Source organism: Momordica charantia (assembly GCF_013281855.1).
Source record: "Momordica charantia cultivar OHB3-1 chromosome 8 unlocalized genomic scaffold, Mcharantia_2.0 BLBB01000008.1, whole genome shotgun sequence".
In the NCBI taxonomy this organism is placed as follows: Eukaryota; Viridiplantae; Streptophyta; class Magnoliopsida; order Cucurbitales; family Cucurbitaceae; genus Momordica; species Momordica charantia.
Window position 1 is genome coordinate 8,808,751 of NW_028275166.1, and position 12,023 is coordinate 8,820,773.

Here is a 12,023-nt window from a genome sequence, read left to right on the forward strand (position 1 = left end):
TTCTAAAAAAGTCGGGAATTGTTAATATGCCCGACAAATTTTAATAATAATCGGTAGAAGTTGACTTTATGCGACTATTTTAATATACCATCGAGCATAAAGCTTTACCCAACCGTTTTGAAAAATAGTTGGGTATTGTTTACAATTTTTAAAAATAATAGTTATCCCGATTATTTTTTAAAGTAGTCGGGAAATATTGTTTTTACCGATGGTTAGGTAAAAGGTGTTTAGTAATATATTTTTAAGCCAGTGGTAGTTATTAACTAAATATTTGATTCAATTTAAAATAATCCTAATTAATTTAAACTGGTATAATTATCATTTCACAATATTAGTGGTATAATTTATAATATTATATTTTACCTGCTTTAATTTTAATAAAAAATGAAACGAGTTTATACCATATGAAATAACATATTTATCCCACTTTTTTATCATTTTTAATGTAATGTGTGACAAATGTTTTTAAAGTACTATTTTATTTTATATATATATATATATATTTTATGTTGTCACAAATATTCTGTTTCTTCAAGGAATGATGAAGTTTTTATTTCTTCTATAGTGACAAATTTATTTATTCGTATGTTAAATCTAAAAAAAAGAAAAAAAAAATTAGAAGTAAAATAAAAGATATATTTCAACATATTTTAAACTGCCTATTATTTTTCGTCCTCTTTTGTTGCAAATTAAATGGATAAATAAAGGGTTGTTTGAAAGTAGTCTCAAATGCAATTTTATACTCTTTAGTTTTTATAATAGAAATTTAGTAAATCTATGTTTACATAAATGTTTATTTAGTGTTTTTCTCCTGTTTTTATGGATTGACTGTCTTATGGAATAATTGGACTTGTTTTTTTGTTTCAAAATCTTATTATTTTTGTAGCCACCTAATAATTTTCACTTTTGCAAAACCATAATAAAAATTAAAAAAATAAAAATAAAACTCTTAGAAAAAAATTTAAAATAAAAATGAACTGTTTTTTTTTAGAACAATCCTAAAACAACCTCTTATCTGGTCTCCATTCACACGTGTTGTAAATCATTGATCTAATTTAAAGTTGAATATATTAAAAAAAAAAGAGTAAAGTACCAACTTCTTAAAACTCTTTTTTCTTTTTAATTTTTATTTCACTTTATCAAATTGTCGAGAAATTAAATATCACATTGGTGCTTTATTTGATAGATGGAAATAACAATGTTAAGAGTGGTTACTGAGATTTAATGAAATTTAATGTTTCATCTGTCATGTAAACCGTAAATAGCCCTCAAATATTTGTTTCTTTTGTTTTTTCATTTTTGTTATGAAAAAACAAAACCTTCCAACTGACTAATAACAAACAGGTAAAATATCAAATCATCAGTTTCATTTTTAATATTTTAAAATTTTAAAATTTATCTTTAATGTATTAAAAAATTATCAACTGGATCATTCGGTAAACAAGAAATTAATTTAAACATTGCTCAATTGGTTAATATATATATTCTCGATCAAAAAGTTAGAGATTCAAATCCTCCACTCACATGTTGCTGAACTAAAAATATATATATTTAGATGTATTGACATGCTACTTGAATGTTCCAATTTGAAGAAATGAATTTATTAATTAAGAGGTCGAATTTTGCTAGTGAATGAATTCAGTTTCATGTGTCATGTAGCACTCGAGTGACATTGTTCATTATTATAAATATGTTAGTAAAACATTAAGGATGTGTTTGGGAGTGATTTTAACATGGTGGAAATCATTTTTGTCATTGTCAAAATCACTTCACTTTTCATTAGTCATGTTTGACAAATCAAAAAAATGGATTTTATGAAAGTTTAAAATCACTTTAAATTTATTTTTAAGGTATCACTATGGTAATTTTGAAAAATCAATTATACTTCAATATCTTTTGTTCAAAATCATTCATTTCTACTATCACTCTCAGACACCTTCTAATTTAATGACGTGTTAATAATTTTTTTTAGGAAAGGATCCCATCGAGATTTTTTAATCTATTAAAGATAAAAGTAATAAATACAAAAGGTTATTGGTCAAATTGAAAACTATCTCATACTAATGATCTTAAATGCATTTAACCTATCTAATAAGTAATAGCAAATCTGATGATAGCTCAACGATTTAAAACACCATAAGATTGGTCAAAAGTAGGTATAGTTCAACGATAATTATCATATATCTTTAATTAAAAGATTGTGAGTTTGATTTCTACCTCATATATGGTATTAAAAAATTATATCAGAAGGCTATGAGTCTGAATCTTTCTAATTCATATATTTTTAAACGATAAAAATAATAAGAATAAGTAATAAAACAAAATATATAGTAAAGAGAGACTAAAAGATAACCACAATTGGTTGACCCCACCGCAAGCAGATAGAATCATAGAATATCTCACCAAAAACTCAGTCAAGCTTTGTTTTGGGATTCACAAAAAAAAAAAAAAAAAAAAAAACTTACCAAGCGTGGGACCCAGATGACGTGGCATCTAGTCAAATTCGTACACGACTCTGTCACCTTCGGCAACGAGTACGTGAACGCCACGCTCCCCGCGAAACTCTTTTTTTTTTTTTTGCAAAGGCCACGAAACTGTTTTCCGTCACGACTCACGTGTCAACGGTTAAAATTCCACGTAGGGAAGTCCACGTGTCAAGCAGGCGACGATTATTAAAAATATATGAAAATCCACGTTGCTACAGTTCTGCAACGTGTCGTAGTGGACACACGCGTGTTTAGCTGGCTACGTCGTTTCGATATCTGTAAGGAAACAGTGCGTTCCGTTTTTTTGTCGGCCTTGTGGTTAGAAATAAAAGGAGAAATTGTTCGCTGTTTTTCTTTTTTTTTTTTAAATAAAATATCTAGAGAGGGAGATTTCAAATTAGATTGAAAATAAGTGTCTAATTAAGTTAGATTTCTACTGGCTAACTAGAAGTTTATAATTGTTAAATTGCAATGTAGCTTATTATTTTACAATCATTAATCAAAGAATTAATATAAATATAGTTCAATTAATTCAGAAACGGTAAACTTCAGGAGGCTCCATCCTTTACTTAAAAACAAATATTCAAATATATATATATATATATATATATATATATATATATATATATAATGGTTAACTCGTGCATTTAAAATGTGTTTGAGAATACCTTTGAAATAAGTTTTACATTTTGTACTGAAATGTTTATAGTTATTTTTATGTTCTCTTTTTTGACAAGTGTTTCTTGATGAATCTGGGCTAAAAACAATTTATACATGTTAAGTGTTTTTGGGAAGGATAATATTTCTCTTGAACTTTGTAAAAAAAATATTTCTCTTGATTACAACTATTTTTTTTTTCTGAAAAAAAAAAAAATCTTCTCTTTCATCCATCTCAGTCATATTCTCCCCTGCTATCTACAAATACTTAATGGAGGTAGTATAAATCTTCCACGCTCAAGTCAGTAGGAAAGTATATATTTTCTTTTACCTATCATTTCAAATACTTTTTTTTCTTTAAGATTTAAATACTATTTTACTTTCTTTTACAAACACTTCCAGGTTTAAGGATTTTGGAGAATATAAAAATTATTATCAAACATGCTCTTAAGGCTTATCAAAATAGGCATGAATCCAAATAAAAATCAATCAGAATCAAATCAATGGAAACGAGAACGTTATTTCTTCACGTTCTTTATAGATTCTTTCGAGAATTATAATCATAATTCCTTTAGTGTTGTTTATTAAAATTGTCAAACGAGCATAATTCTTTCTTTTATTGAGCTAATTCCAAATAAATTATTGTGCTTGTTTGGGGTGAAAATCGCATTGCTATTGGAAGGATAAAGAGAGGCCCATCTGGACACGTCCTGAAAATCAGGCCATCTCGAATGGTCCCGTGGTGCTATACTTTGCCGCAAATGCATGATGGGAGCCTACCTAGCATCCAAGTCTGACCCACAATTTGAGACATGTTCAACCTACCGTCCGACACCCATAACTGCCTATTAGGAGACTTGTCGAATCCCCAACCTATAAATAAAAACATCACTTCTGTAGATAGGTAAAGAATTCTATCTCGAACGTCTTATTGAGTTCGAGCTGAAACTAACTTAAGCGTCGAAGTGTTTGCCTATCTAGTACAGGTCATTTTCAAACAAGATAGAAAGTAAATATTAGTAATATAAATGAAAAAAATAATTAATTTTAAAAATTATAATATATGTAAGGAGATGTCTTAGACTTGCACCAAACTTCTTTCGCAAACTTAATAAAATGTTTTTCAATACAAAGTTTCTTTCCACCTCAAAATCTATCTATCTACGTGGGACACCTAAAAAGTCATTTTGGTCGTAAAACTAATTTTTTCCTTTTGTCATTTTCAACAAATATTACGTGTAAGGTTTAGAAAATATATGAACCTCAAAGACTAACTTTTGGGAAAAGATTAAATTAAAACGAAAAAACAAAATAGGTAAGTTATCCATATTGCAATGGTCAAAAGATCTCTATAGATTATCATCTTTAGAATTCTATTTTGTTGCTAAGATAGACAGCTCGCGTCAATTATTGTTGAACTCTTACCTTTCAATAAGCATAGATAAAAGATAGTCTCTAAATCAAACTAAAAATCTATTCATCTCATTTTAAGAGGTCGAGTTCATTATATTATGAAATTGTAAATTTCTTTTTTTTTGTTGAATATAACATGTAGAGGTGGGAAATTCGAACTCACGACCTTTTGGTCGGACATAAGTGTCATAAATCGTTGAGCTAGTTATGTTCAAATTAACTTTGAAATTGCAAATTAAATGAAGTTATACCATCCAGTTCTCCTAAATAAATCTTGAACTTAAAAAAAAAAATATTTTGTCCATAAAAGTTTTAAGTATTATAGTTTAGACATTGAAAATCAGCATAAAAAACCATTATTGAATTTTCTGTTAATTTTTTAAGAAAAATTAGTTAAATAAAACTTCACATAAACACATATTTTACTCATTTACCTCATCTATAGAGATTGGTGTTTCAAGTCATGTGTATAGTAAGTTAGATGTTGGGTTTCTAATATTGAAAAAAAGGTAATTATAAAAGTTAAAATAGCTTCCTTTAATGTAAAGTCCAAAAATTTTAAATTGGACGTTAAAAAGTTTAGTAAATTCCCAAACGAAATAAATGTTAAAAACCACCTGTTTAGCATTTTGTTTTATGTTTTTTTCCGAAAAAAAAACTGATTTATTTGATAATCAATTCAACTTTTCCTAAAAATATTTTTTAAATTCTTAATAAATTTCAAAAACAAACAAAAAAATTTAAAATAGATTTCGTTTTTTTTTTCGAGGTATGTGTAAGCTGATTCAGACACTCATACTTCTAGAGATTTTTCTATTTTTTCAAAAATATTTCATTTTTCTATTCTAATGCTCAACTTTTTGTTACAAATTTCTTTCTCACTCTAATTTTTTTTATTGGAATTTCTATTTAAAAAATTTATCTTTCTGTCTCTACCGTTTTCATTTCTAGAATATTTATTATTATTATCTCTCCGTAATGTTTATCTCTATATATTTTTATTTTTATTTATTTATTTTTGTTATAGTACATCATTTTCATTTTTCTCTCTCTAAAAATTTAATATCTTCCGACTTTTCTCTCCCTCAAATTTCCGTCATTTATAACTTTTTTTTTTCTCTTTATAATTTATTTTTTCTCTAGTAAATATATTTTCAACTTTCTCTATCTAATCTTTTTGTTTCAATTTTCTTTTGCTACGACTTTTTTTATTCTTTTCTCTAATAAATATATCTAGAACTTTTTTATCACTGTAATTTTTCTTTCTTTGTCTTCTGCTCTCAAAATTTATTTTCTTTCTCTAAAACTTTTTCCTTTTGTTTTAATTTTTCTCTCACTAAAATTTTCTTTTCTCTAAATCTATTTCTTTTTCTAGCTAAAATTTATCTTTTAAAAGCTCTGAGTTACGTCTCCAAAAGGGATACATTTTCCTCCATATCCCGACCCCAAACCACAATTCTAATTTTTAAATAATTAATATACATTTATTAATTATTGAATATTTTTTTAAAAAATTATATATATTAGTAAATAATAATTTTTTTTCGATAAAATAAATATAATATGTATATACTTATTACTCTTTTTTATTTTTTAAAATCTAAAAATAACTAAAATTAATTACTAAATCGATAATTTTCCTTGCGAAATCCTCGTCCCAAACGAGAATTGCTCGACCTAGACCTCAATTTTTATAATGAAAGAATGAGGTGGAGATGAGGATTAAAAATTTCTACGAGGAGTAGAGGATCACCCCATCCTATTGTCATCTCTCTACGTTCTCTAACTTTTTAAAAAAAAACTAAAAATCAAAATGGTTATAAACATGGTTTTCTATTTTTACAAACAACAAATAAAAACGAATCGTCAAACACGTATAATTTTTGTTTTCTAAAAATAGAAAACTGAAAACCAAACTAAAAACTGGTTATTAGACGGGCGCTATTAAATTAAAGAATTAAAATGGTATTTTTTATTTTAAAAGGACAAAAAACTATTTTGGAAGTTAGCTAGCTTTCAAATATCTGTGAGACAAAAGTGTATCATTTTTCTGCTTCAGTTTAGACTTTAGAGGATGCAAGCTGTGAACCATACCATCCACCAACACAAAACCAAAAGACCAAATATCTTTCTAATTAAAAAAATAAATAATAAAAGAAATCTTTTTTTTTTTCCGTTTTCTGACTTTTTAGTTTTTCCCAAATCTCGAAATCTTCGGTGTAATAGAAACCATAACAAAATTTAAAAATAAATAAATAAATTATACCAAATGTTGGGTGGTGCAAAGTTACGCATGCACGTAAACAAATCATACCTTAAATTTGATGAATCCTACTTTAGAATCTCACCCAGATTATCGGCATTTCTTGCCTAAAATCTCGTTTGTGCTTAGTGACTATTGAGTGGATCCCACACGTCAAAACCAATAAATACATGAACACTCTATATGCAGGTAGGTACATGCTTGCCTTGAAAATTTACCGCAGATTCTACTTACTTGAGCGACACATTTTTTTCTCTTTGTGCATATCTTCTTTGTACTTGACCAATCCACATCTTTTGCTTAAGCGGTTAAAAATTTAGCTTAAACGTAAAATATCCTTGAACTTTGACATTTGTTTAAAAAAGAACCATATCATTTTTTAAGTTTCAATAATACCTTTCGTGTTTCAAAAATTTCAAAAATTCCCTCAAAAAAAAAAATGACTGTTAATAATAAATGATAGTTAACATAGAAGAATTTAGGAATTAAGGATTTTCTTTTAACAAAAATAGTAATTAAGGAAGGATTATAAATTTGGAGAGTTTGCTTCGATACGGAAATGAAGACTTTCGAAAGCAAATACTACTTTGAAATCGAAAACACCTTACCTTTCGCCCTTATCGATCTAAAATTACGGGACTATTTTGCCGAGTTCCAGTTTCGACGGTCTTCTTGGATAGTTATAGTGCATCTTTATTTCTCCCATACTTTCCATTGGTCGACAACCAACCACAGCTCTCTATAGTTCTTCAACCAGATAAGAGTAAACAAGAATGTCAATTATGCCGTGGCGATTTGAAAAGGGATATAGTGAACTGCCAAGATTCGGATTTATGACTTCACGGGAGAGAACACAAGGGATGAGCAATGTTCGAACCACGAAAGGAGGAACATACCGGAAGAAGGAAATGATGTCAAGCGATTTTTTTTTTTCTTTTTTAAATGATGGTGTTTCATTCTTAATTAGAAATCTCACATAATCATTTCCTCGTTAACCAATCACATTCACGTCCACTCTTCATCAAGCCGAATGTTTTAACAATGGCGTACTTTAAACTTTATGAAGCCCAAGGGTATGATTGAAATTTTTAAAAGAACAGAAGTATTTTACAAACAAGGCAAAATTCAGGAATGTTTTTTTTCTTTTTTTATTAATCTAGCAAAAAAAAGAAAAAAACGCAAATTTCTGTAATTTGTGATTACGACATGACACAAGAAAAAACAACAGATGAGCTCACCACTGTTCCTCTCCTTCCGCCAGCTGCTTTGGTACAGCAGTGCTTTCTTCTGAAGCTGTCAAATTCTGTAACGTGTTTTCTCAGTGGATGACCCGTTTTTCTCATCATTCTTTCAATCAAACACCTTGGTTGCTTAAAATATAATAATTAAATCCATCCAACAACGAGACAAACATGAGTTCGACATCTGAAGCCAAACTCATACAAACTCTAAAACTTCGAACCACATGAATATAACTCTCTGTAATTCATTCTTTCACACAATCTAAACGTAGGCTACACAAGCTAGGCTTTGGACTTCATTTTTTTGGTTTCTACCCCCAGTAGTGATGCTTCCATGTTTTTCTCTCAGAATCAAAGCATTTGCCGAAACATATTCCCATGTTCAATTAAAAAACACCATGTCCATCTTCCCAAGTTATCAAAATATTGCCAAAGACAGCCACAGGACATGGTTCGACCGAGTTCAATATCAATGATAAAGACTCGCAATAAAGAAATGGTGTACGTGTATCAGTTGTAGCTATCAAAACCAGAAAATCATGCGTATATTGACAGTCATGTAGCACAAGTTAATGCAAAAACAATAAATTCATCAGCTAACCAGCTAAGTATTGTATATAAAGTTGCTAAAATACAAGGTATCTTATCTACTAACCTTGAGGGGAGGACTCATGTTTGAAATGATTCTCCTTCCTCAGACTTTGGTTTCTGTCTCCTGGTTTCAATAATCCAGAAACTTGCTCGGCTCTGGGTTAAAGTTCGATTCCAGGCTTAAATATATTTCTCAACTCGGATAAACAACAACGTAGCGTAAACTCTTCAAAATTTCATCCTTTTAGCTGGGCCCTGATCAATAATGGGATCTGCTGAAGGCTGTTGCAATTCTGCTGGCTGGTTTTCAGGGCCTTTTTCTACCTCTGCTGTGGGAGCAGGAACATATCCTTCAGGAAATGGTGGGGGTGGTGGAGCAGGTGGCAGCTGCAGTTTTTAACAAGAAGATTTGCCTCTAAATGACGTTCTTTAGCCAATGAATTAAAGATGTAAAATATACAAGAACATGATCAGCTAAGTCTTGATACAAAATATAAATCATAAATATGCATGTAAAACAAGTCATTTGCGATACACTTTAGACAACTTATCTCCTAAGGTAATTTAATTTTTTTAGAAGTTTAATTGTATTAATTTCAATTAATAACAGATTCAATTTATGTGATTTTGTTGGCTCGGGTCTTCTCAGGATGCATATGAAGCCTAAATTATTTGTTCTCCATCTAGAGTGAGTCACTTAAGTAGGATTATGAGTAGTTAGATTAGATATGGAATGATATTAAGAATAAAGACTTGAGGCTTCCAAACATGAATTTTTTTTTTTCAAAACAGTTATCAAAAAAACCTCAGAATTTTCTTCAGGTGATTATGGCTAAAAGAAAGACTGCATTCAAATTCTCACCAATTTTTCTTCATGCTGAACATTTGATAAATTAACCGTTTGCATACACAAACACAATATGGTTATCTTTTATAAGAAGGGTGAATCTCATGCAGTACTAATGTGTCAATTGAGGACATATACTTCGTGAATCGAGATATTTTAGTTACCTTGCGCTGTAATGATGCAAGAATATGATCAACTCGCTTTACTTCCTTAAAGTTTATGGTCTCTTTTCCAGGTTTGACTTCTTCACTCTCATTTTCAGAATCAACTGAACCAGAAATTAGAAAACAGTTAATAAAAATGTAGCTGCCAGCTGAAAGAACAAAGTTCAAAGATCATCAGACAATTAAGCAATTGGGCAATGACATGCACTGTATTTATCTAGAGTTTTATCGGAATGAATTATTGCATATAAGACCCAAAAATTGGTTTCTGAACCTGAAGCTTAAATTCAAAAGAACTTTCATAAAGCCTATTGGGCAACATAAGCATCAACTATCCTGAAAAGCCATAATAGAGTTCATCTTTCATGTTTTTTGGGAGTAAAATTGTTGTCAACCACCATGGCAAGGAGTCTCCAATTCTTCGTTGGCAACAATAAAAAAGACAAATAGCGGATAAGATTAGTATGATTTAACAAAAATTGAAAACATGATCCAAGTTAAGATTGCAAAACCGTGAGCACATTAAATCATTGGCGAATGATCATCTCTTACTAATAGCATAAAACAATAATAGCAGAAAACATATCATCAATAACTGGATACCATATCCGATCTTCTCCAACTTTGAGGAAGCAGTGGTAAAGGCCTTCGATATGTAATATAGCGCCCGGCTCTGTGGTTTAACGAAAACTCAACATAAGTTTCAGCAAAGAAAGAAACAGAATAGCCCAACAATTTAAAACAAATTCCACGTAAATTTCAAAGGGTCAAAAAGAAAACTAACATTTAAGATGATAAATGTAAGATAATCTACAATATCACAAATTAGAACAACAATTAAGTTTCCAGTTCAAGAGATATTTCCCATACTACGAACCTGATCCATATGCATCAATTATCAAGAAACAAGCTAAGATTGCTCCACAAAGAAAAAAAATGGCATTGACAAGAAAGATAAGTATGACAATCTCACAACTCGGGCAGCAAAAACATTGCAAAGCTGAGGCGCCTGGTAAATTGAACCATCCAAGATATAGTAAGTCAGCATTGGTGTGACTTTCTCAGGGCCATCCCTCTTTTGCTTTCGGAAAACGAAAAGGTGAGGCTCCATAACTTCATTCAGCATGTACTCTGTACCTGTCATTTTTCTGTAGAACAGAACATCACCATCATGATAATGACTAAATGAAAATTAACCTAGGGTTACAATTAACAACACTTGTAATAAGCAATTAACAATGTCTCAAGAATCCCAGTTCCAATTTTTTTGGCAATCTCACTTGATCAAGAATAAATCAAGAACGTGGTTGGATTATCCTATAGAATTACACGGAAAATGCATCCTACTTCTCACAGAAACAGAAATTAGAAGATCAGAAATCATACGAAAGTTGAGAGAGATCAAGGGGGTGAATGGAGCGCATTCTGAGTTGTTCGTTGTTACAAGTCCAGTCGTAGAAAGGGGACAAGGCGAAGTAATCAAAAACCAAATTGCGATCAAGAGGGTAAGTATTGAGCCAGAGCTGGTCTCTGAAGCAAATTCCGGTCATGTCCGTGCCTGGAGGCTGAGGCGCTGCCGGCGGCGGTCCCCCCTCAAAATTCGCGATCCCCGGCGGGGCCGCCGGTGGCGGTGGAGTTGCCATAAAGTAAAATTTTCACTACTCCGGCCAGAAAGTGTGGGATTAACACATCAGGAAGCACCGATTCCCTCCGCCCTGAGTGAGGAGCGGTTCGCCCTTTTTCTTGGTTTCCCGACGAGTCGACGACAGATGAGGGAGAGCGAGGAAGCAAAGCACTACATACAGTACGACATGTCGGTTGAGAGAACCAATTACCCACTCCATCCTATTATAATTATTCTAATTTTGATCAATTAACTTAACTATTGGATAAAAAACTACAAATTGCTTTAAAACCAATTATCCCTTTGTTTTGCATTTTATTTTCAGAAAGTTTTAAATTTTATTAAATTTTTAAAGTGAAAACATTTTCTCATGAATCTGTGTTATTTGTTTTTTACCTTTGATAAAAAAAAAAAACTGAATTTTTAAAATAGAAATGCGAAGTTAAAAATCTATTGAAATCGACCACTAAATTAGATGAGTGAAACTGATCCAAGTAATCAAAATTAAATTAATAATCAACCAACACTTGTGAAATCATCCAAACTAATTTTATTTGTTTTTTAAAGTATTTTTCTATGTTTGTTTAATTATTTTATTTCATAAGTTCATATATTAACCCAACTCTCAAGTCCTCATTATTGGTGAAAGGAAAGAAAAAAAAATAAAGAAATAACTCCCAAATGTTAAGTCTAAAATATATAACTTTTGCAACAAAGTAAAGTAAGAGAAGATAATA

At 30.2% G+C, this 12,023-nt stretch overlaps 1 protein-coding gene across 1 annotated transcript; it reads right to left on the reverse strand.

Moving 5' to 3' along the window:
• Nucleotides 1-8,574: 8,574 nt before the first annotated feature.
• Nucleotides 8,575-11,489, reverse strand: MED6 (RNA polymerase transcriptional regulation mediator-like protein). The gene is made up of 5 exons (XM_022292605.2): nt 11,049-11,489; nt 10,636-10,810; nt 10,266-10,335; nt 9,663-9,766; nt 8,575-9,038 (listed from the first exon to the last, which is right to left on the reverse strand). The coding sequence occupies exons 1-5, from the start codon at nt 11,303-11,305 to the stop codon at nt 8,880-8,882; spliced, it is 765 nt and encodes a 254-aa protein (XP_022148297.1). The 5' UTR covers nt 11,306-11,489; the 3' UTR covers nt 8,575-8,879.
• Between the last annotated feature and the right edge of the window lie 534 nt (nt 11,490-12,023).

Bases quoted from the DNA above. Each gene is read 5' to 3' on its own strand.
- MED6 (XM_022292605.2), bottom strand. From the start codon at position 11,305: ATGGCAACTCCACCGCCACCGGCGGCCCCGCCGGGGATCGCGAATTTT. The intron at 10,336-10,635 runs GTGAGATTGTCA...GTTAAACCACAG, and splicing joins ATGTTTTTGCTGCCCGAGTT to AGCCGGGCGCTATATTACAT. The intron at 9,039-9,662 runs GTAACTAAAATA...TAAAAACTGCAG, and splicing joins TTGCATCATTACAGCGCAAG to CTGCCACCTGCTCCACCACC.